This window comes from Moschus berezovskii, chromosome 12 (genome assembly GCF_049115385.1).
Source record: "Moschus berezovskii isolate FMDL1 chromosome 12, NW_MosBer_1.0, whole genome shotgun sequence".
NCBI lineage: Eukaryota > Metazoa > Chordata > Mammalia > Artiodactyla > Moschidae > Moschus > Moschus berezovskii.
Window position 1 is genome coordinate 6,138,661 of NC_142471.1, and position 27,729 is coordinate 6,166,389.

The 27,729-nt window shown below is 41.8% G+C and overlaps 1 protein-coding gene across 2 annotated transcripts in view; it reads right to left on the minus strand.

Annotated features, from left to right (window-relative positions):
• PCNX2 (pecanex 2) overlaps positions 1 to 27,729 on the minus strand; it is a 309,056-nt gene that overhangs the window by 253,587 nt on the left and 27,740 nt on the right. For both annotated transcript variants that reach the window (XM_055424272.2, XM_088842460.1), the window contains exons 5-8: positions 25,255 to 26,535; positions 16,914 to 17,061; positions 16,643 to 16,788; positions 10,304 to 10,397 (exon numbers count right to left, since the gene is read on the minus strand). In XM_055424272.2, the coding sequence (XP_055280247.2) occupies positions 10,304 to 10,397; positions 16,643 to 16,788; positions 16,914 to 17,061; positions 25,255 to 26,535 (1,669 nt within the window). The remainder of the gene's footprint in view (positions 1 to 10,303; positions 10,398 to 16,642; positions 16,789 to 16,913; positions 17,062 to 25,254; positions 26,536 to 27,729) is intronic.

Below are 27,729 nucleotides of genomic sequence, written 5' to 3' on the forward strand. Positions count from 1 at the left end.
GTACTCCGGGAGTTGGTGATGGACAGGGAGACCTGGCGTGCTGTAATTCATGGGGTCGCGGAGAGTCGGACACGACTGAGCGCCTGAACTGAACTGAACTGAACTGAATGTAATCTACTCTACTTTTTTTTAATAGAAACAAGTTGAGATACAAAAATCCCTGATAAAGATCCTATAAACTGATTTGCTCCAGATGAGTTTACCATTCCATAGACCAAGGTTACTTTATGAGTAATAGATTCTCAAAATGAATGTAAACACTATGTCTTTCCATAAGATTTCACTGGGGAGCAGATGATATGCATTTTGTGTGCATTTTAAAAAATTTTGTATACATTTGCATGAGATTGCTTTTGACACTAGAAAAGGTTTTATAATACTAAAGCATGGTTATACATCATTTACAGAAGAAAACTCGTCTATGTTACCTGCAAGAATTCACAGATGAAAGAAAGGTAAATCTTTGCTGAACAAAGAATAGAAACTATCAAGTTTTGACTGCAAGACATACAGAGGAAATAATAAAAGTCCACTTTGCAGTGAACCCTTTGGACACAAAACACACTTTAACTTTTATGCAGCTTCATCTTCAACTTCCTTAGGCAGAGAGACTATTTCAACTTCGATTTTCTAGGCAGATGAGCTCATAGGAGGATCTGAGCTGAATCAGTCCTGTGTCCTGGGTAATAAATTTATCCTCTGAAATTTTTTTTTAACATAGCAATTCTGAATTCTGCTATTCAAGCCATTGTCCCTTATTCTAGTTCCTGAGGCAAGCAGGACTACATAAGATAATGTTACCAAAGGTACTGGCTTTCTGGACAGTTATTGTACAACCGGAAAATACTGCTTATATTTCTCTGGCAGTTAATGAGAAATGTATTGGTTCCCACAATGACGGAGGGACCAAGGAGGGAAATTTGTTTCCTCCCTTGGTTTCCTCCAGGAATCCCCAGAGAGACATGGAAGTTACATGGCAAACAATTCCCTATTCATACTTGGGAGTCAGGGATATAAAACTGTCACATGGCAACTAGGCTTAACAATGGTGAAGAGGAATGGCTTTCTGGCCAATAATGAGAATCAGGGGTTTAATGGCCTAGTTGGAGGCAATCCCAGCCACTGAAGTCACCTTAAAGGGAAAAGGCTGCTTTTCTAATATCTTCCATGGCTGAAGGGCTTAGAAACAGCCCCAGCTTGGAATCCTTCCAAGTTCAAAATCAAACTTTATGTTTACTCTGATAGGAGAACTCTAAATGTAATGGCATTATAAGCCAGGCATAAAATAGTAAAGTCCCTTCTCTAAAACTGCCAAAGAGGCCAAAAAGCTGAAACACAACAGGCTGAGAGAATACAAGGTACTTAACCACCTCAAAAATCTCATAAAGTGACACACAAAAGTGCCAGACGAAAGACTTTCCTCAGCCTAAACTCCGGCTCTTCTGCTACATGAAGTCATGGTGAACCTCAACCACCATCCTTACTGCTTCTGTTTGGAGACCATTTAACAACAGCTCGCATTGCCCAGTGTCCCCTGTGAGCGGTACTGTACTAAGCACTGCATATTGTTATTCTTCAGTTTGCTCAGCTGTGTCTGACTCTTTGTGACCCCATGGACTGCCAACACACCATGCACACCCTTCACTATCTCAACTATTTCACTATGCTTGAGTTTGCTCAAACATATGTGCTTTGAATTGGTGATGTCATCCAATCGTCTCATCCTCTGTCACCCACTTCTCCTCCTGCCCTCCATCTTTCCCTGCATCAGGGTCTTTTCCAATGAGTCTGCTGTTCATATCAGGTAGCCAAAGTATTGGAGCTTCAGCTATGATATTCAGCTTTTGAAGCCACCCACTGAATTCATTTCTAGTATTATTTCCATTTATGGATTAGAAAGTTGATGCTTAAAATGATCAAGTAAGCTGTTCAGTGTAAAACCCAAAGTTACCCTTTGTGCAGGAACGGGAATCTGAGTCAGTCCAAGATTGAAAGCTCAAGTTCAAGCTGTAGACACAACCTCTCTGATGTCAGGGAAGTGTGGCTTTCCTTCTGGAAATGTCAGCTTTCCATCACAGTCATCTCTCATACGGACAAAGAAAATCATTTGCATTGAATGGAATATAACACTAGAAAATCAAATTTGAGACTCAACCTCAATGTTTACAGAGAAGGGTTAAAAAACCATTTCGCATGGTTTTTTCCCCTCCATTTTGCCACTTATGAAAGGAGATAACATTCTGTATTACGAATATACACTGCATGTGTGCTAAGTCTCTTAAGTCATGTACAACTCTTTGCAACTCCGTGGACTGTAGCCCACCAGGCTCCTCTGTCCATGGAATTCTCCAGGCAAGAATACTGGTGTGGGCTATGCACCCTCCTGCAAGGGGATCTTCCTGATCCAGGAATCAAACCCGCATTTCCTATGGCTCCTGCATTGCAGATGGATTTTTTACCACTGAGCTGGGGAAGCCCTCATATATATACTATTATGGATAAGTTAGATAATTAATAAGGACCTACTATATAGTGGGTTTGATCCCTGGGTCAAGAAGATCCCCTGGAGAAGAGTATGACAACCTACTCCAGTATTCTTGCCTGGAGAATCTCATGGACAGAGGAGCCTGGTGGGCTACAGTCCATGGGGTCTCAAACACGACTGAGCGACTAACACACACACACACGCACAGCATAGCACAGGGAACTGTACTCAGTGCTCTGTGATGACCTAAATGGGAAGAGAATCCAAAAAAAGGGAGATATATGTATCTGTATAGCTGATTCACCTTGCTGTACAGCAAAAACTAACACAAAGCAGTAAAGCAACTATATGTCAATAAAAGTTAAATTTTAAAAAAACATGTTGACCAAACTCCTATTGCTTCTGACTCTTCCCCTCCAACAATCTCAAGGTGAGGAGTGATCTGTGGGTGCTGTTTTAATAATCGACCTTCACTGGGTTGTTTCTCTGCTGCTGCTAAGTTGCTTCAGTCGTGTCTGACTCTGTGCGACCCCATAGATGGCAGCCAACCAGGCTCCACCGTCCCTGGGATTCTCAAGGCAAGAACACTGGAGTGGGTTGCCATTTCCCTGTCCAATGCATGAAAATGAAAAGTAAAAGTGAAGTCGCTCAGTCATGTCCAACTCTTAACAACCCCATGGACTGCAGCCTACCAGGCTCCTCCACTCATGGGATTCTCCAGGCAAGAGTACTGGAATGGGTTGCTATTGCCTTCTCCATGTTTCTCTGCAGAGAGGACTAATTACTCCTGCTGCAAGCAGAACCAAACATGACATCCTCAACGGGATTTCACATTCCAGCTCTCTCCCTTCCCTAAATGACCAGTTGGGGTCTGCTATCCAGAACTCTAATTGGGCTACCTTGTCATTTCCAATGATTAATTTGATTCAGTTCACTGTTTACGGAACATCCACCTACAGAGGGCTAAGTGAGGGCTACAGAGGCACTCTAGTATTTTTATTTGTTGCTTAGTCACTAAATTTTGTCCAACTCTCTACAACCCCATGGACTGTAGCCCACCCAGGCTCCTTTGTCCGTGGGATTCTCCAGTCAAGAATACTGGAGTGGGTAGCCATTTCCTTCTCCAGGGGATCTCCCTGACCCAGCAACTGAACCCATGCTTCCTGCATTTGGCAGATGGATTCTTTACCCCTGAGCCACAGAGAACCCCAGAGGCACCCTAGCCATGGCAACTTTTCCTGAAACAAGAACAGTCTAGAAGAGGTGGGCGTTTCCTGCACCAGGGAGAGTGTGGCAAGCTCCTCTAAAGGCAGCATGGAGGGATGGAGTAATTGCCATGGTAGGACTGACACAGGAAAGATGGATTTAAGAGGCAAATAGCAATCTGTGCTTGGAAAGAAGAGAATTCCAGAAGGTAGAATTGCGTGGAGAAGGGCGTTCCAGGCAAAAACAGGCAGAGGCCTGGAAGAGGAAGGATTGAAGGCCAGCGCCATGGGCCTCCAGGAGTGAAGCAGTGAAGCACGGGCTGTGAAGGGTGCCTGGAGAAGGGGCGGTCCATGTAAGAGCACCCCAATATCATGTGTTAGCAAGAATACTGCCTCACCCAGGTCTCAGAGCACTCACAGGCCTCAGCCAACCATACATGTCATCTGTGGCCTGTGGCAATTCAAAAAAAATATTAAAATCAATAAGAGCAGACAAAACAGAGGGACTTCCCTGGTGGTCCAGTGGTTAAGACTTTGCCTTCCAATGTCGGGGGTATTGGTTCAATCCCTGGTCGGTGGCTAAGATCCCACAGGCCTCTCACACAAAAAACCAGAAACATAAAAAATAAACGAACACATTATTGAACATTATAACAAATTCAATAAAGATTTTTTTAAATGGTCCACATCAAAAAAAAAATCTTTTTAAAAAATTGATTTTTACAGATAAATGGAAATTTCTAGCTCCTCTTGGGGAAAAATTGGAAAATCTGGTCACCCCAGCTTCCCAAGCTGGCATAAGCACCCTAAACAGCCCTCCAGCAAGTGTGTGTGCTCAGTCGTGTCTGACTCTTTGTGACCCTATGGACTATAACCCACCAGGCTCTCTGTCCACAGGATTTTCCAGGCAAGAATACTGGGATAAGTTGCCATTTCCTCCTCCAGGGGATCTTCCCAACTCAGGAATCAAACCCACATCTCTTGTGTCTCCTGCATTGGCAGGTGGAGTCCTTACCATTGGTGCCACAGGATAAATGCCCTCCAATGGAGTCAGCACCCAACACCCCTCGCATTTGATTCTGGGTCCACTTCACCCATTTGTACCACCTGCCTGGCACCCAGGAATTGAGGCCGTGGCACCCGCCAGCAGGAGGGTGCTGGGGGAGGGATTTAAGAGTCCCCTGGCCACTTAGTAGCTACTGAGGTTGAGCTTGTTTCTTCATCAGTCTCAGTGTCCTTTTCTATCTAATGGAGCTAATATCACCTACCTCTACTTTGTCCCATGGATGAAAGGGGATAATTTAATACTCAGCACAGTGCTTAGTGCAAAATACATCATTAATAAGCGATGACTGCTGCCACCATAACCATGACAGGAAAACATTTCCTTCAGGGCCAGGAACTGCCAGAATGCTGCTTCCCACGGAAAGACTCGAGGCCCACTGGAATACCGGATAAAGTGTGAGTGACTCGGCCCTCCAAGTCACAAACTCCTGACTGGCTGTCACTGCACTTGATCAGCCGTGTGCTGCTCTGATGTGTCTTCACCTCTAACATTAAAGAAAGGAGTGACACTCTCCATATATCCATACACACACACGGATATGTTAATGAAAGGATTGTTGGTGTTCATTTGCTAAGTTGTGTTCAACTCTTTGCGACCCCCTGGACTGCAGCACGCATGTGACACCAGAACATGAGGCGCCCAGGTCAGTAAGTGTCCAATATGCTACTGGGGAAGAGCAGAGAGATAGCTCCAGAAAGAATGAAGCAGCTGGGTCAAAGTGGAAATGATTCCCAGTTGTGGATGTGTCTCGTGGTGAAAGTAAAGTCTGATGCCATAAAGAACAATATTGCACAGGGACCTGGAATGTTAGGTCCATGAATCAAGGTAAATTGGATGTGGTCAATGCAAAAATTAACACACTCAAACTAAACCAGCTTGGAATTTCCCTGGTGGTCCAGTGGCTAAGACTCTGCTCTCCCAATGCAGAAAGCCCAGGTTCAAACCTGGTCAGGGAACTAGATCCCAAAAGCCAAAACTAAAGATCCCATGTGTGGCAACTAAGATCTAGTGCAACCAGATAAAGAAATAAATTATTTTTGAAAACAACAATAACAAATTAAACCAGCTTGTTTGCTTTTATCCTAAAGATAGTGAAAGTGTTAGTCAGTAAGTTGTCTGACTCTCTGCAACCCCGTGGACTGTAGCCCACCAGGCTCCTCTGTCCATGGAATTCTCCAGGCAAGAACACTGGAGTGGGTTGGCCATTCTCTTCTCCAGGGGATCTTCCCAACCCAGACATCGAACCCAGGTCTCCCACATTGTAGGCAGATTCTTTATAGTCTGAGCCACCCAGGAAGCCCTGTGTTCATCCTATCTTACGACAATTTTTCTTTCATACAACCAGTTCAAAAATACCCAAGCTGTCACTACACCACACGTATCCACAAAAGCCAAGTCTGATTACAAATCCAAAGAAATTAGCCTCCCACGTGTGGGTGGCACAGATTTTAACATCTCTTAGCCTGGGAAGGAGTGTGAGACTGTTGGAATATCCACCCTAAGGCTGTCAGACAGCAGCTGAAATCCAGAAGATCATCTGACTCTACACAGGACTGAGCCATTTTTTCTGAGCATGAATTAAACAAATGGCAGTCCCATGAGTGCTTTTCCAGCATCACCCCAGGAACACCTTCAATGCTATAATTTTGCTAAGTGAAGTGACTAGAGTTTTGTGCTCAAGCATCAAACAAGAAGCACCGCACACCTCCTATGCCCAAACGAGCCACTGAATGGCCATAACACTCCAGAACAAAGTCCCTTCAAAAGGACCAACTTATCTCAAAGAGGAGACAGTACAGAGGATATGTATATTCTCAAATAATAAAATGGCACCCACTCCAGCATTCTTACCTGGGAAGTCCCGTGGACAGAAGAGCCTGGCAGGCTACAGTCCAAGGGGTCACAAACAGTCAGACATGACTGGGCGACCAAGCGCACACATATAATAGCAGACAGGTATATTATTTTATCTTTAAGCACAAGAAAGAGATGATGTGTGTGACTGTGGGCCATTCTTTCTTAGAACTCTTAAGACTGATGCCCTGTCCAACTACCTTAGGAAAAAGCAGATAATCAAAGACCTAGAACTTAGCATGTAGGAGAACTTCTCTTGTGGTCCAGTGGTTAAGACGTCACCTTCCAGTGCAGGGGGTGAGAGTTCGATCCCTGGTCAAGGAGCTAAGACCCGAGACGCCTCGTGGCCACAAAACCAAAGCATAAAACAGAAGAAATATTGTAACAAATTCAATAAAGACTTTTAAATGGTTCACATTAAAAAAAAAATCTTTAAACATAGAAAAAAGAACATGGCAAGGAGGGCTGGGGGATGAAGACCTTGTCCATCAGAATGTTCACATATAAGAAATGTAAGATACAACTAGGAACATTTCTTTAAAAGAAGGTTGCTTTTATAAACTCGATCATTACTCTCTTTAAAGAAGGACAGTCATTAATTTACTTGCATTTTATCAGAATGAGAGTGCTCAGGGGTCATTTTTCAATTTCTGCTGCCCAGCATCCATGCACCGTGAGGCTTCCCAGGTGACACTAGTGGTAAAGAGCCCACCTACCAATCCAGGAGACTCAAGAGATGCGCGTTCAACCCCTGGATCGGGAAGATCCCCTGGAGTAGGAAATGGCAACCCACTCCAGAATCCTCCCTGGAAAATCCCACGGACAGAGGAGCCTGGTGGGCTACATCTATGGAGTCACAAAGAGTCTGCCACAATTGAGCAACTAAGCACACATCCACCCACCCTACTCCAATTTTCCCTCTGAAGAGTACTCCCATACATTCTCAAAGGGAACCTGTCATTCCAGCTCTGTGAATGTACTTAGACCCAAGCCAAGTACTTGCCTTGGTGACTGGGCTCAGGGTCCATGGCCCAGTCAGAATGAAGGAGTTACACGGTTTATGGGAAGAAATATGTTATCTCCAGCGGACTTGAATGAGAGAAGACATAAGATGTAGGGCTACTGCAGGCACCTTTTTCTTTTAGTATCAAAGCATTTTCTTTATTTTTAGTCACAAGGCATGTGGGATCCTAGTTCCCCAACCAGGGATTGAACCGGCACCACTGCGTTGAAAGCACAGAGTCTCAACCACTAAGCCATCAGGGAAGTCCCTGCAGGAATCTTTTGACTGTCAGGGTGAGGTGTTTGAGAGTGATGTCAAAAAAAGCAACAGGAAGGTGATGGGAGAAAGATAAACCACACACTTGAAGCCATCTACCCAAGACAGCTCCGATACATGGCCCCTAAACTCCCATTTTGGTGAAGGCCACTGGACTTGGATTTCTCTCATGGGTAACAGAAAGGCAGATCTGGGAAAGGATTGACATTCTGAGACACTGCTAAGTCACAGGGCTTCACAGGAAAACACAATCAGTGTCCCCTAAAACTCCAGCAGGGCCAAAACCTGCTCTTGCCAAAACCTCTTTCACCAAGAGTAAATGCACTGTGGCAATCCTTAGCCCCAGCAGTTCTCGAACCAGAGGAGGAGCAGGGATTAAACAGAAAAGAGCCCAAGCCGAGGAAGAAACACAGAGGAAACAAAAGCAGATAGGAGTTGGGGGAAATTAATGAGGAGAGAGAAATTAAGGGGAGAGAGTGAGTTAATGGGATCTCTCAGTGAGGTATGGTAGGAGGAATGGGGCTCACTGAAAACCCTACAGGCACTCTTTTTAATTCTTATCTGCACACTGTGTATTTTCAGTGTTTTAAGGCTCTGGATATGTGGCCTTACTCTACCTGCCATTACCAGCAAAAGGTAGTTCAAATATTTTCCTCAGGGAAAGTGAAGCCCATTTATCAGGAAAACAAAAATTAAAAAGCTTTGTAAATCTATTTGGGGATAAAATAAGAGGCTTGTACTTGTTCCAAATACAGCTTAAAAACACTACAGCTTTCAACTGAGGATTGCAGGGTAACAGGACAGCTTTTCAAGCTGTGTTCTCATGTAATTAAATATTTCGTCTGAAGAAAGCTGCCACCTTAGATGACTGAACTCATCAAATCATTGCCGCAAAATATCCTGGAGGCTGGAGCCAAGATGGGGTGGCGGACCTGTCTCTCCTCTTGGGTCTCCATTGGCGAACATCACTTGGCATGCTTTTTGGCTGAAGAACGAGAATTTTGTGTTGCTTGTTTGACTGAAATGTGGGTACCAAGGGAGATAAGGAACAGTGGAAGGCAGGTGGGTGATGGAGACTATGCCTGTCTCCCCCCAGGACTCACTCTGGACCCCAGCAGGCTGCTTCGGGGCTGGGACCCAGGTAGGGTTGTGTGGTCATGAATACTGCTGTGGTCACCCATTGCAGCCATCAGATCTACCATGACGGCTGACACCAGTACTCCTGAGCAGGTGAGAAGCAGTAGGAGTGACAAAGAACACCCTGCAAGGCTGGCACACGGCAGAACCCCACCTGAAGGCCAGACAGCAGGGACAAGGACAGACTTTCTTCTAGGTACACTAGAGGCTTACCTTGAACTTCCCATGCACACCTGGTAAGGAAACTTTGACCTCAGGAAGGAACACTGCACGCTGGAAACTAGGAGTAGAGTTCCTATAACTCCCTTTACACTCTCCAGGCATGAAGTCTAAGGCATTTCAGTGACATCACAAAAGTCTTCCATAAATCCTCAAAAAGGCATACAACTCTAGAGAAATGTACATGAAAAATGTACCCTCTCACTCAGAGCAAGCCACTGAGGCATGACCCTATGGATTATCCTCAAAGAATCTTGAAGTCCAGGATGAAGGATGAATTCAATCCACAACTGAGAAGACTTATAGCTTGCCTAATGTCACCATTAATCCACATATGTTTTGGACGTGCAAGTGAATTCCGCATAAATGTAATGAACACTATTAAGAAAGTTACTCAACACACCCAGAAGGAGAACAGAAAAGATGTTTAGATCATCTACCAGTAAAAGAGTTTGCCTCATCCATGCAGATAAAAACTAACCATTTCTCTAGTTCATTCCTTGAGATGGATTTCATAATGCATCCTCAAACTGTGTCAATGCCTTCCCCATAATCATTTACACAGGATTCCGCTCTATTCATACCAACGTGTTATATTTATTTTTGGAAGTGGCTACTATGAAGGTATAATGGACTTCCCTGGTGGCTCAGATGGTAAAAGCGTCTGCCTGCAATGCGGGGGACCCGTGTTCGATCCCTGGGTCAGAAAGATCTCCCTGGAGAAGGAAATGGCAACCCACTCCAGTATTCTTGCCTGGAAAATCCCATGGATGGACAGAGGAGCCTGGTGTGCTACATACAGTCCATGGGGTTGCAAAGAGTCGGACATGACTGAGCGACTTCACTTTCACTATGAAGGTGGTTCCATTTATTTTTTATTATTCTGCAATATCTGGTTTTCTTTTTCTTTCGCATGAAACCCACATGCTTTCATGCCCATCAAACACATTCATTTGACACCAGGATCCTCACTTCATTTACAGTCAGAGTAAGTTGCATGGAAGTTGCTGGGGGCAGCAACACGACACCTCCCCAACCTGAAGACAAGCCCTACTTACCCAGCGTGAGAGAAGCCTCCATAATTTGATGGCTGATGCTGGAAAGGGCCTTCTTTCTGATTTCCAGACTTTAAATAACAGGATTTAATCTCTCCTGCAAAAGTTCATCAAAGAACGTTACAAAACTGCTTGTATATGATCATTTCTGTGGATAATTTTTTCGAGTTAGAGGGAACTAATTTTGGATGATTTTAATAATAATTGTTGGTAATCTAAGCCCATTCTTTGTATTTCTCCATAGAAGGTATAACTTAACTAGGAAAATCCGAGGCATCACTCTAGTAATATGCTTAGACAAGTTGGACTCAGTTACTTTCTTTTACATTGAAGTATAGTTGATTTACAATGTTGTGTTAGTTTCAGGTGTCCAGCAAAGCAATTCCATTATACATATACATCTACACATTCTTTTTCAGATTCTTTTCCATTGTAGGTTATTACAGGATATTGAATATAGTTCCTAATGCTATACAGTAGGTCCTTGTTTATTTATTTTATACATAATATATAATAATATATACAATATAACATTATAATATTATAATATACAATGTTTATTTATGTATAAATATATTTATTATATATAATAATAATATAATTAAATGTGTATAAATAATAAATATATTTATATACAATAAATTTATCTAATCATATAAATATAATTTACATATAATTATATAACATATAATATTTTATATGTAATTTATTTTATGTATATAATATATATAATACATAATAGTATATCTGTTAGTTCGAAATTCCTAGTATAACCCTCCCTGCTTTCCCCTTTGGTAAGCATAAGTTTGTTTTCTACCTCTGTGAGTCTGTTTCTATTTTCTAAATATGTTCACTAGTATCCATTTTTTTAGATCCCACATATAAGTGATATCACATGACTCAGTTACTTATCACTTAATTGCTTTTCATCGATTAATTTGCACCATCTCTAATCTTCTTCTAATACATTCTTCTCAATGCATTTTTTAGTATATTCTCTTCATGTGTCAAGATGATCTGAGCATGCTGTAACTGGGGTTTTGTTTTGTTTTTGGTATCATGCACAAAAAGAGGCTTATTAAATGCATGGTTTTGATAAGTGGGCCACATGGGGCCATCCCTACCTTTGAATTTGCAGATAAGCACTGGCATAGCTGCTGACTGGGGTGTCAGCCTGGTAATGAGGGAAAGCAAGAGATGGAATTAATTTGCAGAGTTAAATTAGACTGCTAAAGTGGTTCAGGGTATTGAAGTGTGAAAATCAGTTCACTTTGTAAATGTAAACGGTCTCTCCCCAGAAGAGGTTTTAACTGTACTTTCTTCAGATGACAGGGGAGCATAATTAGCCTTGTCTGTTAGGAGCAGTTGCAAGGCTTTCCACAGGGCTTGACCTCAACCTGAAGGCTGTCCCACCAAGAAAAGCACAGACAGTGACAAACACGGCCCCTCTGGAGGCTTGGACAAGAGTGATAATGTTGTTCTTTATAACATAAAAGTCTCTCTGTAGTTCTACAGATGCAAAAGCACTTCAAACTAGAAATTACTGATCTATAGAGAGACAGTAACACATAATTTATTATCCAAACCAGGATCTATTTCAAAGTAGAATGTGCATGCAAGGGTGGGAAGTCACTTCAATCATGTTGGACCCTATGGACCATGGCCCCCCAGGCTCCTCAGTCCATTGGATTTCCCAGCAAAAATAGTGGAGTGGGTTGCCACGCCCTCCTTTAGGGGATCTTCCCAACCCAGGGATCAAACCCACATCTCCTGTATTGGCAGGCAGGTTCTTAACCACTAGCACCACTGGGAAGCCCTTGAGAGTAGAATAATCAAGTATTAATTGATCTATAAAAAATTTAACCCAAGACTCATCCTAGAAAAACTAGGATCTATATCTCTTAATCAAAGGAACCTTGAACTTTCCATTTAATGGTTTTTTCTTTCTTTCTCCCTTTCTTCCTCTCTTTTTCTATTACTTTTAATCATTTTGTAACAAGGCATTAAAAATATATCAAAGTCAGACTTCAACATGTATCCAATAAATATTTATTAGGTGCTGGACATTACCTTCCTGAAATTTACAATTGTGAAAATGGGGAGAATGTCAGTAATCAAATTATTATAAGGCAATAAACACTGGGCTTCCCCAGTGGTTCAAGAGTAAAAAATCTGCCTGCAAGGCAGGAGACTCAGGAAACGTGGGTTTGATCCCTGGGTAGGGAAGATCCCCTGGCGTAGGAAATGGAAACCCACTCCAGTATTCTTGCCTGGAAAATCCATGAACAAAGGAACCTGGCACACTACGGTGCATGAGGTCACGAAGAGTCGGACAGAATCGAAGCAACTGAGCATTCACTAAACAATTAGAAGCTCTCACAGTCTCAAGGACATCTTTTTTTGGGTGCTAGTTCTAAAAGGTCTTGTAGGTCTTCATAGAACCGTTCAACTTCGGCTTCTTTAGCATTACTGGATGGGGCATAGGCTTGGATTACTGTAATATTGAATGGTTTGCCTTGGAAACAAACAGAGATCATTCTGTCATTTTTGAGATTGCATCCAAGTACTGAATTTCGGCCTCTTTTGTTGACCATGATGGCTACTCCATTTCTTCTAAGGGATTCCTGCCCACAGTAGTAGATATAATGGTCATCTGAGTTAATTCACCCATTCCAGTCCATTTTAATTCACTGATTCCTAGAATGTCTATGTTCACTCTTGCCATCTCCTGTTTGACCACTTCCAATTTGCCTTGATTCATGGACCTAACATTCCAGGTTCTTATGCAATATTGCTCTTTACAGCATCAGACCTTGCTTCTATCACCAGTCACATCCACAACTGGGTACTGGTTTTGCTTCGGCTTCATCCCTTCATTCTTTCAGGAGTTATTTCTCCAATGATCTCCAGTAGCATACTGGGCACCTACCGACCTGGGGAATTCCTCATTCAGTATCCTATCATTTTGCCTTTTAGTACGCTCATGGGGTTCTCAAGGCAAGTATAATGAACTGGAATGCAAAAGTAGGAAGCCAAGAAACACCTGGAGTAACAGGCAAATTTGACCTTGTAGCACAGAATGAAGCAGGGCAAAGGCTAATACAGTTTTGCCAAGAGAACGCACTGGTCATAGCAAACACCCTCTTCCAACAACACAAGAGAAGACTCTACACATGGACATCACCAGATGGTCAACACCGAAATCAGATTGATTACATTCTTTGCAGCCAAAAATGGAGAAGCTCTATACAGTTAGCAAAAACAGAACCAGGAGTTGATTGTGGCTTAGATCATGAACTCCTTATTGCCAAATTCAGACTTAAATTGAAGAAAGTAGGAAAAACCACTAGACCATTCAGATATGACCTAAATCAAATCCCTTATGATTATATAGTGGAAGTGAGAAATAGATTTAAGGGACTAGATCTGATAGAGTGTCTGATGAACTATGGATGGAGTTTCGTGACATTGTACAGGAGACAGGGATCGAGATCATCCCCATGGAAAAGAAATGCAAAAAAGCAAAATGGCTGTCTGAGGAGGTCTTACAAATAGCTGTGAAAAGGAGAGAAATGAAAAACAAAGGAGAAAAGGAAGGATATAAGGATCTGAATGCAGAGTTCCAAAGAATAGCAAGGAGAGATAAGAAAGCCTTCCTCAACGATCAATGCAAAGAAATAGAGGAAAACAACAGAATAGGAAAGACAAGAGATCTCTTCAAGAAAATTAGAGATACCAAGGGAACATTTCATGCAAAGATGGGCTCGATAAAGGACAGAAATGGTATGGACCTAACAGAAGCAGAAGATATTAAGAAGAGGTGGCAGGAATACACAGAAGAACTGTACAAAAAAGATCTTCATGACCAAGACAATCATGATAACGTGATCACTCACCTGGAGCCAGACATCTTGGAATGCGAAGTCAAGTGGGCCTTAGAGAGCATCACTATGAACAAAGCTAGTGGAGGTGATGGAATTCCAGTTGAGCTATTTCAAATCTTGAAAGATGATGCTGTGAAAGTGCTGCACTCAATATGCCAGCAAATTTGGAAAACTCAGCAGTGGCCACAGGACTGGAAAAGGTCAGTCCTCATTCCAATCCCAAAGAAAGGCAATGCCAAAGAATGCTCAAACTACCGCACAATTGCAGTCATCTCACACGGTAGTAAAGTCATGCTCAAAATTCTCCAAGCCAGGCTTCAGCAATATGTGAACCGTGAACTCCCAGATGTTCAAGCAGGTTTTAGAAAAGGCAGAGGCACCAGAGATCAAATTGCCAACATCCGCTGGATCATGGAGAAAGCAAGAGAGTTCCAGAAAAACATCTATTTCTGCTTCATTGACTATGACAAAGCCTTTGACTGTGTGGATCACAATAAACTGTGGAACATTCTGAAAGAGATGGGAATACCAGACCACCTGACCTGCCTCTTGAGAAACCTGTATGCAGGTCAGGAAGCAACAGTTAGAACTGGACATGGAACAACAGACTGGTTCCAAATAGGAAAAGGAGTGTGTCAAGGTTGTATATCGTCACCCTGCTTATTTAACTTATATGCAGAGTACATCATGAGGAATGCTGGGCTGGAAGAAACACAAGCTGGAATCAAGATTGCTGGAGGAAATATCAATAACCTCAGATATGCAGATGACACCACCCTTATGGCAGAAAGTGAAGAGGAACTCAAAAGCCTCTTGATGAAAGTGAAAGAGGAGAGTGAAAAGGTTGGCTTGAAGCTCAACATTCAGAAAACAAAGATCATGGCATCTGGTCCCATCACTTCATGGGAAATAGATGGGGAAACAGTGGAAACAGTGTCACACTTTATTTTGGGGGGCTCCAAAATCACTGTCCATCGAGTGGATGCTGATTGCAGCCAGGAAATTAAAAGACGCTTACCCTTGGAAGGGAAGTTATGACCAACCTAGATAGCATATTAAAAAGCAGAGACATTACTTTGCCAACAAAGGTCCGTCTAGTCAAGGCTACGGTTTTTCCAGTGGTCATGTATGGATGTGAGAGTTGGACTGTGAAGAAAGCTGATCGTCGAAGAACTGATGCTTTTGAACTGTGGTACTGGAAAAGACTCTTGAGAGTCCCTTGGACTGCAAGGAGATCCAACCAGTCCATTCTAAAGGAGATCAATCCTGTGTGTTCATTGGAAGGACTGATACTAAAGCTGAACTCCAATACTTTGACCACCTCATATGAAGAGCTGACTCACTGGAAAAGACTCTGATGCTGGGAAGGATTGGGGGTGGGAGGAGAAGGGGACGACAGAGGATGAGATGGCTGGATGGCATCACCGACTCGATGGACATGAGTTTGGGTGAACTCCAAGAGTTGGTGATGGACAGGGAGGCCTGGCGTGCTGTGATTCATGGGGTTGCAAAGAATCGGACACGACTGAGCGACTGAACTGAACTGAACAGTCTCAAAGAAGGAAATGGATAGGGTGTTGAGTGAGCAAAAACACAGATGAAATTTATTAAGCCTGGGCTATCCAGGAAAGGTTTTCTTGAAGAATCTTCTTTAGAACAGAGATTTTAAAGATAAATGGCACAATGCAGGCATAGGGACGTGGTATATGCAAAGGCCCTGAGGCAGAGGGCTCACAGCCTGTCGTAAGAACATTAATGTGCGCAGTCAGCACGAAGCCTTCCTGTTCCAAAGTCTAATACAGGTATCCCCTGCTTTTCAAAAGTTCACTTTATGCACTTCACTTTTTACAAAAGATCGACCTTAGTACCTATTTTGCTAACCGAAAAAAAAACAACGGGAAATGAGTTCTGCTTCTAAAAGGCTGAAAGTAAAAACAGCATTCAGTCTTTGCTCTGCAGTGACCTATAGAGCCAGCTCCCACCCTAAGCAGTAAGAGTAGCAATGCCAGGCTCCCACCCAGCATCTCAGCATCAAACCATCATGGCTTTGAATCGGGAGCATCTGTGTATTATACTGATGCATTTTATGCATCCCTGGGTAATGCTTCTTCATTTTATACCAGCAATCCCCAACCTTTTGTACACCAGGCACCGGTTTCATGGAAGACAACTTTTCCACGGGCCGTGTAGGGGGTAGTTTTCAGGATGATTCAAGTGCATTATATTTGTTGTGCGCTTTATTTCTGTTATTATTACATCAGATCCACCTCAGATCATCAGGCACTAGATCCCAGAGGCTGAGGAGTTTACATCATTTTAGTTTAGGAAAGGTCTCATAGGACCCTTCTACTTTCAGATGGCCAGGAAACCTGTCCTCAGGCTAAGAGACCACAGAGGACTTGAGAAAGCTGCCAGCCTCCCCGCTCCACCTCATGAGTAAAGAGCTCTAAAGACTTACCATGTTCATCGATAAAGACATGCATCGCATCCACGGACATCTCGTCTTGCACCGACGTTTCAGGCCCACTGATGACTTGCAACACAGAACTGTCTTGTTGGGAAGTCACCCTGTAGATTATTTGCCTTTGTCTATTGCCCTGGAAACTTAACACATATAAAGGCTTCAGAAACGATGTGGAACACCTCCTTATCCTTAACAAAGCATTAAAAGAAGTAGCCAGTGAATGAGACTGTACCAGCACGAAGTTATATGAGTAAGTTATCCTTACAGGGTTGGGATCTTGGCAGGTTCGGTGAGCCCAGGGCTGGTGCTGGTGTGGTCTTGACTTTGCACGTCTGGTTTTCCTTGTTTGGCAACGGGTCCACTGGGTTTCTCACTTTCCAGGATTTCTTCCTTTTTCTCCTGGGAATAGTTATCTGAAAAACATTGCTTTATGTATTAACATATTACTTAATAAGAAATTAAGGTGGAAATGAGTGGAAATAAGTTGCCAAACTGAAGTAAGAATAAATAGAAAAATGTAAATAGCTCCTATGAGGACTTCCCTGGTGGTCCAATGGTTAAGACTTCAACTTCCAATGCAGCGGACGTGGGTTTGATCCCTGGTCAGGGAACAAACATACCGCATGTTGCAGAGCAACTAGCCTGCATGCCACAAATAGAGAAGCCAATGTGCCACAACTACTGAAACGCATATCTAAAGACACACATCAAAGGCCATTTTCAAGGTCACAATGTCTTCTGTATTCCTGTGATCAAAGATGCCAATAGCTATGTTCTTCTGCATAAATGTTTGCCTGAGAGAAGAACATGATTGTGTGGCATGAACCTACAGGTTCTTTCAAGCAGTGACATTCAGAAAGCCCACCAAGATCTGCCTTAAAAAGTAAAATGATGCTAGCTTCCCTGGGGTCTGAATCCCATCGCCATGTGTAAAACAAAGTTTTTCATCCTTAGACTTGAAGTAATTAGAGAAACATTGCTGGCTTCCATGTGAGTCCTGAAGAAAAATATTCCCAGTGCCTCTGTGAAACCATCAGAATTGCTTTGGTACAAAAATGTTTGCATTTCATTTGACAGCTTGTCAAGATAGAAGTTTTCACAGCTTTCAAGAAACACATCTGTGAAAACATGCTATCATAACAAATAGCTTTAGCCAGTGATCATGTCACATAAAAACTGTAGGGAGGCATGTTTAGACAGCTCTACCTGCTAACACTAAATGTATATGGACTCATTCATTCATGTTGCTATTAATACCTTAGTCTCTCCTTCTCTTAAATGGGCCAACCTAGGGGCTACTTTGGGGCTTCTCTGATGGCTCAGTGGTAAAGAACCCTCCTGCCAAGAGAGGAGATACAGGTTCAATCCCTGGGTTGGGGCGATCTCTTGGAGAAGGAAATGGCAACCTACTCCAGTATTTCTGCCTGGGAAATCTCATGGGCAGAGGAGACTGGCGGGCTACAGTCCATGGGGTCGCAAAAGAGTTGGACACGACTTGGCTACCAAACAACAAGGGGCTACTTTTCTCCTTTTCCCTTTAAAAATCCACATATAAAGGAATTTTCAGTGTCTAAAAACAGCACAAGTGAATGGCATATAATTTGAAACTAGAGAAAAGGGAAAAAAATCTTAAATTACTCCTAACCCCACCATGCTGATTCAGGAGCCAATATGATAAATATCACACTGGAATTTTCTTTTAGACTTTTTTTTTCAAAAATGAAGTCATAATTTAGATGTTGTTTTATAACTATTCTATTTTTCTTAGGTTATTACAAATATTTAATGATATATATTTCTACATCATCCAAAAATGGAGGTTATCTTACATTAATACAATATAATTTACTAAACTAAGTAGAAAAGTTATAAAACAGTTTTTGGTGTTGGGTACTTTTGGATATGATGCAGGCATGTGGGATCTTAGTTCTCTGTCCAGGGATCGAACCCATGTCCCCTGTAGTGGAAGCATGGAATCTTAAAAACTGTACCACCAGGAAAGTCCCCCAAAACAGATATTGTTTTATAACTGTTCTACTTTCATAACTGTTCTACTTATCTTAAAATACTATAAATATTTAATGACATGAGATATTCTTCTGCATCATCCCTAAATGGAAGCTAAATCATATTATATTAACATAGTAAAATTTATTAAACTAGGCTCCTATTCTTATAAATTTAGTGTTTCTATTTTTCTATACTGCAGATATTAATAATTCTTCAATAATCATCTCCACATGCATTCATGATTATTTTCTCAGAAAATGTAGGAGAAATTGAATATACAAATAGACAAAGCCATATAATATATACACAAATAGAACTCTGACCCACAATCTACAGCACCAATCTACAGCCATATAATACATATACAAACAGAACTCTGACCCACAATCTACACAATCTCAGAAAAATAATCCATTAACTACAGTAACCAGCCCAGGAAACTAACATACTATGTACAAGTCACACTTGTCAGATGTCAGACCACTATTTCTAGCAAACAACTCAGGAAGCCAAATAATAACTCCTGCAACAATCAGCCCAAAATGGACAGGAATTGATTAATAACTGAGAGCTTCCCTAATTTTTATCCCTGCTTCCAACTGCAGAAATCCAACCAATCAGAGGAAGCCAAATATGCTCTTTTAACCAATCATGTTTTTGCCTTTTCATACCGTTCATGGGGTTCTTCACACAAGAATACTGGAGTGGGTTGCCATTTTCTTCCTCATGATAAAGGACAGAAATGGTAAGGACCTAACAAACAGAAAAGATTAAGAAGAGGTGGAAAGAATACATATAACTATACAAGAAATGTATACATGAAACTATACAAGAAAGGTCTCAATGACCCAGATAACCACGATTATGCCGTCACTCACCTAGAACTGGACACCCTGAAGTGTGAAGTCAAGCAGGCCTTTAGGAAGTATACTATGAACAAAGCTAGTGGAGATGATGGAATTCCAGCTAAGCTATTTAAAATCCTAAAAGATGATGATGTGAAAATGCTGCACTCAATATGGCAGCAAATTTGGAAAACTCAGCAATGGTCACAGGACTGGAAAATGTCAGTTTTCATTCCTACCACAAAGAAAGGCAATGCCAAAGAATGTTCAAACTATCGTATAACCGTGTTCATTTCACATGCTAGCACAGTTATGCTCAAAATCTTCAAGCTAGGCTTCAGCAGTATGTGAACTGAGAACTTTCAGATGTAAAGCTCAATTTCAAAGTGGCAAAGGAACCAGAGATCAAATTGCAAACCTTTGTTGGATCATGGAGAAAGCAAGGGAATTTAAAAAAAAATCTACTTCTGCTTCATTGACTCCACTAAAGCTTTTGACTGTGTGGATTACAACAAACTGGAAAATTCTTAAAGAGATAGGACTACCAGACCACCTTACCTGTCTCCTGAGAAACCTTATGCAGGTCAAGAAGCAATAGTTAGAACTGGACATGGAACAATTGGTGGAAAATTGAGAAAGGAGTACAATATGGCTGCATATTGTCACCCTGCTTATTTAACTTATACGCACAATACATAATGCAAAATGCCAGGTTAGAGGAATCACAAGCTGGAATCAAGATCGCAAAAGAAATAGCCACAACCTCAGATATGCAGATGATACCACTATATGGCAGAAAGTGAAGAGGAACTAAGGAACCTCTTGATAAGGCTGAAACAGAGAGTGAAAAAGCTGGCTTGAAACTCAACATTCAAAAAACTAAGATCATGGCATCTCATCTCATCACTTCATGGCTCCAAAATCACTGTAGATGGTGACTGAAGCCATGAAATTAAAAGACACTTGCTTCTTGGAAGGAAAGCTATGACAAATCTAGACAGCATATTAAAAAGCAGAGCCCTCACTTTGCCAAAAAAAGTCCGTATAGTCAAAGCTATGTTTTTTCCAGTAGTCATGTATGGATGTGAAAGTTGGGCCATTAAGAAGGCTGAGCACTGAAGAATAGATGCTTTCAAATTGTGGTGCTGGAGAAGACTCTTGACAGTCCCTTGGACTGCAAGGAGATCAAACCAGTCAATCCTAAAGGAAATCAACCCTGAATATTTATTGGAAAGACTGATGCTAAAGCTGAAGCTCCAGGACTTTGGCCACCTGATGCAAAGAGCCAACTCATTGGAAAAGACCCTGATTCTGGGAAAGATTGAGGGCAGGAGAAGAGGGCAGCAGGGGATGAGATGGTTAGATAGCATCACTGGCTCAATGGACAAGAATTTGAGCAAACTCCAAGAGACAGGAAGGAAAGAGGAGCCTAGCATGCTGCCATCCACGGGGTCACAAGGAGGTGGACAGGACCTAGTGACAATGATAACAATAAACCAATCACATCAATTGCTATAATCCCATCTCCAGCTTCCCCAGGCCGATAGCTTCCAATCACACCCAGAATCTTCCTTTTTTCCACTACAAAGCTTTCTTTTCTGCCTGCCTCAGAGTTTCTGCCAAAAAGCTGGTGCTGGACTCTTTTGCAGCAAGCTCTAAATAATAGCCCTACTTTTTCCCAGTTGAGCAGTTTTTATTTCCACAAAATAAAATAAAGCTGTATCAAAACAAAACAGAAACATGGTTTTAAAGGCTGTTGGTTAAGTATGCGGGTTTCTATAGCCTCAAATTCTAGAATATCCCCAAGACCTAAAGATAATCCTAGAGGCCTTTGTGGAGGCAACCTGGGTTGGAAATAAGAGTATCATAAAGAGCACTGGATAACTACATATAAAAGAATGAGATTAGAACATTCCGTCACACCAGATACAAAAAGTAAACTTAAAATGAGTTAAAGACCTAAATTAACATCAGAAACCAAAAAAACTCCTAGAAGAAAACATAGTCAAGGCGCTCTTTGACATAAATTGCAGTATTACTGTTCGCATCTGTTTCCTAAGGCAAAGAAAACAAAAGCAAAAATTTTTTAAATGGGACATAATTAAATTTAAAAGCTTTTGTACAACAAAGAAAACCATCATCAAAATAAGCAGACAACCTAATGATTAGGAGAAAATACTTGCAAATGATATGACTGACAAGGAGTTAATATCAAAATATATGAACAGCTCATACAAATCAATAACAAAAAACAATCAACCTGATAAAAAAAAATGAGCAAAAGATCTGAATAGACATTTTTCCAAAAAAGACATACAGATGGCCAACAGGCACATGAAGGTGGCCAACATCATGAATCACTGGAGAAATGCAAATCAAAACCACAATGAGATATCACCTCACATCTGTCAGAATGGCCATCATCAAAAAGTCCACAAATAAGAAATGTTGGTGAGGATGTAGAAAAAAAAGGATGGTGGTAGGAATGCAAACTGGTACAGCCACTATGGATTGTGGAAGTTCGTCAAAAAACTGAAAACAGAATCCCCATATGACCTAGTAATCCCATTTACTATTTATCTGAAGAAAACAAACACACTAATTCAAATGAAACATGCACCCCAATGTTCAAAGCAGTATTATCTACAATAGCCAAGATACATAAGCAGTCTGTGTGTCCGTCAACAGATGAATGGATAAAAAAGATGTAGTATAAGTATTTACATTGGAATATTACTCAGCCATAAAATGGAATGAAATTTTGCCATCTGCAACAACATGGACTTGGAATTATTATGCTTAGTGAAGTAAGTCGAGAAAGACAAATACTGTAGGCTATCACATGCATATGCAATCTAAAAAATAAAACAAACTAATGAATATAACAAACAGAAATAACACGGATATAGAGAGCAAACCAGTGATCATCAGTGGGAACAGAGAAGGAAGAGAGGCAAGACAGGGATAAGGGATTAAGAGGTGTAAACTACTATATTTAAAATAAATAAGCTACAAGGATATATTGTACAGCCCAGGAAATATAGCTAATATTTTATAACTTTAAATGAAATACAATCTTTAAAAATTGTGAATCATTATTATATAATCCTGAAACACATATAGGATTGCACATCAACTATATTTAAATAAAAAAATAAGGGAGGAGAATAAATCACAGGACAGTAAGAAGAGCAAATGTTTGGCAGTTTTTAAAAAATAAATTACGAAAAAAAACCTCTGACCCTTCCTGGCATAGACATATAATCCATTCCAGCTTCCCGCTCCCTGTTGTACCTACAAGTTCCCAACAGCTAAACCTGTTCCTGTCCCAACCATCAAGCCTGATTCTTTCCAAAGAAAACCTCATAGCATCCACATCTCTTTGCACACCCCTAGATTTCCAACTCAACCCTGTTCTGATTAAATACGGCTGACTGAAAAGTTTAAGAGCAGAAACTTATGTAGACAGACTAAATAAACCTCACATAACAGCCAGAGCGGAAACTCAGAATAGACGGCTGAAATTGATCAAGTATTGAGACTTTTAACATATTTTCCTAATTGAACCATCACAGTAAATCTGTAACATATTATTATTCCTGCTTCACTGAAGAAACTGTGACTCAGATGGAGATGGTGAATGGCCCAAGCTCACACAGCTGGCACTGCAAAACCAAAATTTGGCCCTGGGCTGTCAAGTTCCAAAGCCAGGGATCTGCCCACCCTACTCACAGCTCCCCAAGAAGACACACATTGTCTGGCTCAGCACTATCCAATACAGTAGCCAGTACCCACATGTGGCTATTTAAATAAAGTAAAATTCAATAAAATTAAAAACTGTATTTCTGCACAATCCCCATTTCAAGTATTTAATAGCTATATGTGGCCAGTAGTCACTGGTGGTGGCAGATACAGGACACTTCCATCACTTAAGAAAGTTGCTGGCCTAGATCCATGAATTTTTATATTAACTGGAGGGTAAGCAATCCAAAACTCAAATCAGAAAGATGTCTAGTATCTCAAAGTAACCAATGCGTTCTTGTACTGCACGTGTTTGTTAAGAAGTTTACCTTTCCCATCCATGTTACTTTATACACAAATCCTGGATACCTAGATGTAGTGAAAAGGAGAATACATTCAGTTTACATAATTTAAATATTCAAATATTGATGAAAATTTGTGCAAGAGTGGACTGATCCACTAACAGGACAAGCCTTTTGAAGAGCGCCAGAAAGACAAAAAGAACAAGAACAAACCATCGTGGAGCCAAAGGGACCTCTGACTGTCCCAGAGAACAGCCAATAATAAAGGGGCAATCCTAGAATGAAGAAATGCTACAGACCCGTGAACCACAACTTCCTGCAAGCAATCCTACTGTACAGATAGGCTCTCAGAGATCTATGCAGAAATGATGTACTCAAAAATCAGAGAAATGTGAACATTTAAAGTGAAAAGACTGTAGGGACTTCCCTGGCAGTCCAGTGTTAGGACTCCTCACTTCCACTGCAGGAGGCCTGGCTCGGATCCCTTATCAGGGAACTAAGATCTTGCATATCATGCAATTCAGCCAAAAAAAAAAAAAGAACATAAAGAAAGACTTTGCAGACTTTAGTCCCATAACATCCTTGCCAGGGAAGAAACTGAGCTCAGAGATATTAAGTAACTTGAAAATGAATGAATCTTACATTCGTGCAAGAAATATAGTTTTATTATTTATGAATGTTGACTCTGAAGCAACACCAAGATCAAAGCTCTGCTCCAGACTTACTAGACTAACTTGGAAAACTTAGAAAACCACCTTTCCAGGAGGAATGATAAAAGGACCCATAACATAAGGTTATATGAGGAGCAAATGAGTGAAGCTGTATATAATTCATTCCATTATACAGTAACCATGTAATTTATTGTTTAAGCTGGGAACACTTTTGTGAGAGAGAGGTGGTGCTATTAATAATTATGTTGGCAAAACACGTGTTAACAAGGACCTTGTCAAACAAACCACCACAGATGGTCACCCTCGTTAATATCTGTAAAGGGTTTAGGACAGTACCTGGCATAAATTGGGCTTCCCTGGTGGTTCACATGGTAAAGAATCTGCCTGCAATGCAGGAGACCTGGATTTGATCCCTAGATCAGGAAGATTCCCTGGAGAAGGGAATGACTGCCACTCCAGTATTCTTGCCAGGAGAACCCCATGGACAGAGGAGCCTGGTGGACTACAGTCCATGGGTTCCAAAAGAATCAGACACAACTGAGCAACTAACACTTTCACTGGCATATATTAAGGGCCATGTGTTATAATTATGTTTACAACTGGGGATAATTAGGAAATTCAGCATACAGGACTGTATAATATAATTCAACAGAAAAGTGGATTCACTTAATTTGCTTTACAATTCACTTTCCCAGAATGCGTCTATTTTATAATGGCAGAGACATCCATTGAAGGCTTTCATCACCATGGTAACATATAATTGCTTATTTCCTTAGAAATAAATATTCCTGCCTTCTAGGGAAGCCAAATCTTCATTATCATGCCTAAAATTTCCTGGAGGAGTGAGCCAGTTTTAATCTATGTTCATCACACAGCTTGGTTTTGGCACACTCAGCAAATATCAGTGAGGAGCCAAACAGCCAACAATTACACAATAGCTGTCCTGCTGTTTGCAAAGTCAAATCACAGAAAGCCAACCACAAAGAGAGACACTGCCTTCTCTGTATCAGCAGGACAGAACAGATGTGGGACCCTACCTGCAGGAAGCCTGCTGTCTTTATTCTGCTCTGTTGGCTCATTCCTTTGGTTAGATACCACCACCTTGGAAGTATTAATCGATTCTAACAAGGAGACAAATTCCAGGAAGTTGGATTCATTTGGTACTTGTCCTTCCTTGGCCTCTAGGTCAGATTTGGAAGTTGGCATTGTTTGTTCTTTATCATTAGTAATTTCTGCGGAACTTTTGCTCAAGAAGACATCCGTCCCACTGTCCACGCTGAGGACCCGGGCATGTCTCTTTTCCTGGCTGGTTCTACAATATGATGGATCAAGGTTGGCCTGGGCTTCCATTCCCACCTCAGACTCAGAGATCATGTTAGGTGTAGGTTTGGTGGTTGCACAGTGGTCTCCTGGGGAAGGACTGCGGTCCTGGGTGGCACTGCCCCCCTCCCCAGATTCATAGCCAGAACAAGGATTGGAGGACGCCTCCACCGTCAGTCTCTCTGGCGTCCTGTCACTTCCATTGCTTTCGGGACACACCATGCCTCCTGCATCCTCAGACAGCTGGAGGGTGATGACGGGAATTCTCATCTGCTCCACATTTGGAGGACTGGCCGCCCCTGGGGTAGCTGGCTCAGCATCAGCCTGGAAGCCAGATGGCTGAGTACCAACCGCCTTGAGATGCAGTGAGCTTTCCAAGTCTGTCATGGAGTTGGGCGTACTGCTCATGGTGATGACGATCCTAATGGGTTCGTGCAGACTCAGCGGGTCGCCAGGTTGAGAAGTATCTATCAGAGTGACGGCGACCTCAGTATCTGAGTCGCCCATGTCCTGGTTCAAGGTCGAGTCCACCTGCTGGGAAACTTGCTCCTGCCCAGGCCTGGCAATGACAGTGTTACACTGTGGGCAGCTGCTGCTCAGGCTGTCCTGAGGTGACTCGCTCTGAAACTGGTCCCTGACGGAGGCATAACTACCAGGTTCTGGAATCAAGACAGAATTCTCACTCCCCCAAGGCTGGACAGAAACGTCCGTCTCCAGTAAGTCATGCTGAGACAACGACAGGTAGGGCAACTTCTTTACGGCTTCTTTGTCCACCAAGCCACCCTCGGATCTGTGGTGGAAGGGGGGCTGCCCCCTGCCCACTCTTTCCTTCCCTTGATCACCGATGCAAGTTTCTGCCACGATGGGTTTCAGTGGTATTGCTGATGTGGCAACGGTTTCCAGCACAGGTGCTTTAGAAGCAGGTAAGCGTTCCATTTTGATACCGGGTGAGGTAGATGACACTGGTGCTATGGGTTGGTCATCTGACAGAATAACACCTGAAATCAACAACAGCATCTTGATTCCCATCCAGAATGGATGAATGATGTCCCGGAGCAAGACCAAATAATAATAAATTATTATTATATATAATAACAATAAAAAATTTAAAATAACACCAACAACAAATGTGATTAGATGCTTATTTTTAAAATACCACCTCTGCTGTGAAATTGATCTTGAAATCTCTACATTTAAGATAATAATTCAGACTTTTAGCTTTCCCTTTTCTGTGGCCTTGGGAGTCAGACTCGTGCATACTCAGTTGCTCGGTCATGTCCGGCTCTTTGCAACACAGTAGACTGTAGCCCACCAGGCTCCTCTGTCCATGGAATTTCCCAGGCAAGAATACTGGAGTGGGTTGCCACTTCCTTCTCTAGGGGGATCTTCCCAACCCAGGGATCAAACCCACGTCTCTTGAATTGGCAGGTGAATTCTTTACTACTGAGCCACCTGGGAAGCTTGGGAGGCAAACTAGTATGATTTAAACAACATATTTGCAATCAGAAAGATGCTAGCTGTGCTATTTACTAGCTACAGTACATTGGGTAAGTTACTGAATTCTTCTAAACAAAGGCAGGGAAGCTCCAAAATATATGGTAGGCCAAAAAGTTCATTCAGATTTTTCTGTAAGATGTAATGAAAAAATCCAAACAAACTTTTTGGCCAATCCACTACAGCACTTGACAAGCCAAAGCAGCTTGGATTTTATAATGTGACCTCAGCAGAAGTTTTTCAATGCAGAGAAAGGAAGAAGTTCATTCAGGCCTCCAAAAGTTCTTTTCTAAGTCTTCTAAGTCTTGCTTCTCAGTGGCGCTAGTGGTGAAGAACCTGCCTGCTAATGCAGAAGACGTAAGAGACATGGGTTCGATCCCTGGGTCAGGAAGATTCCCTGGAAAAGGGAATGGCAACCCACTCCAGGATTTTTGCCTGGAGAATCCCATGAACAAAGGAGTTTGGCAGGCAAAGAGACAAGAATGACTGAAGTGACTTCGTATGCACACAAGTCTTCTGAAGGCAGTCAAAAACCAATAAAATAAAATCTTAGCAAAAAAGTAAAAATAAATATTTGGGGTGGGAGGATTAAAAGGAAATCCCAGAAACAAAATTTATAAATTGAGAGAAATGCAAATACACAGAACGCAATGTTGTTAAGTGGTTAAGAATCTGCCCTTCCAATGCAAAGGGCAAGA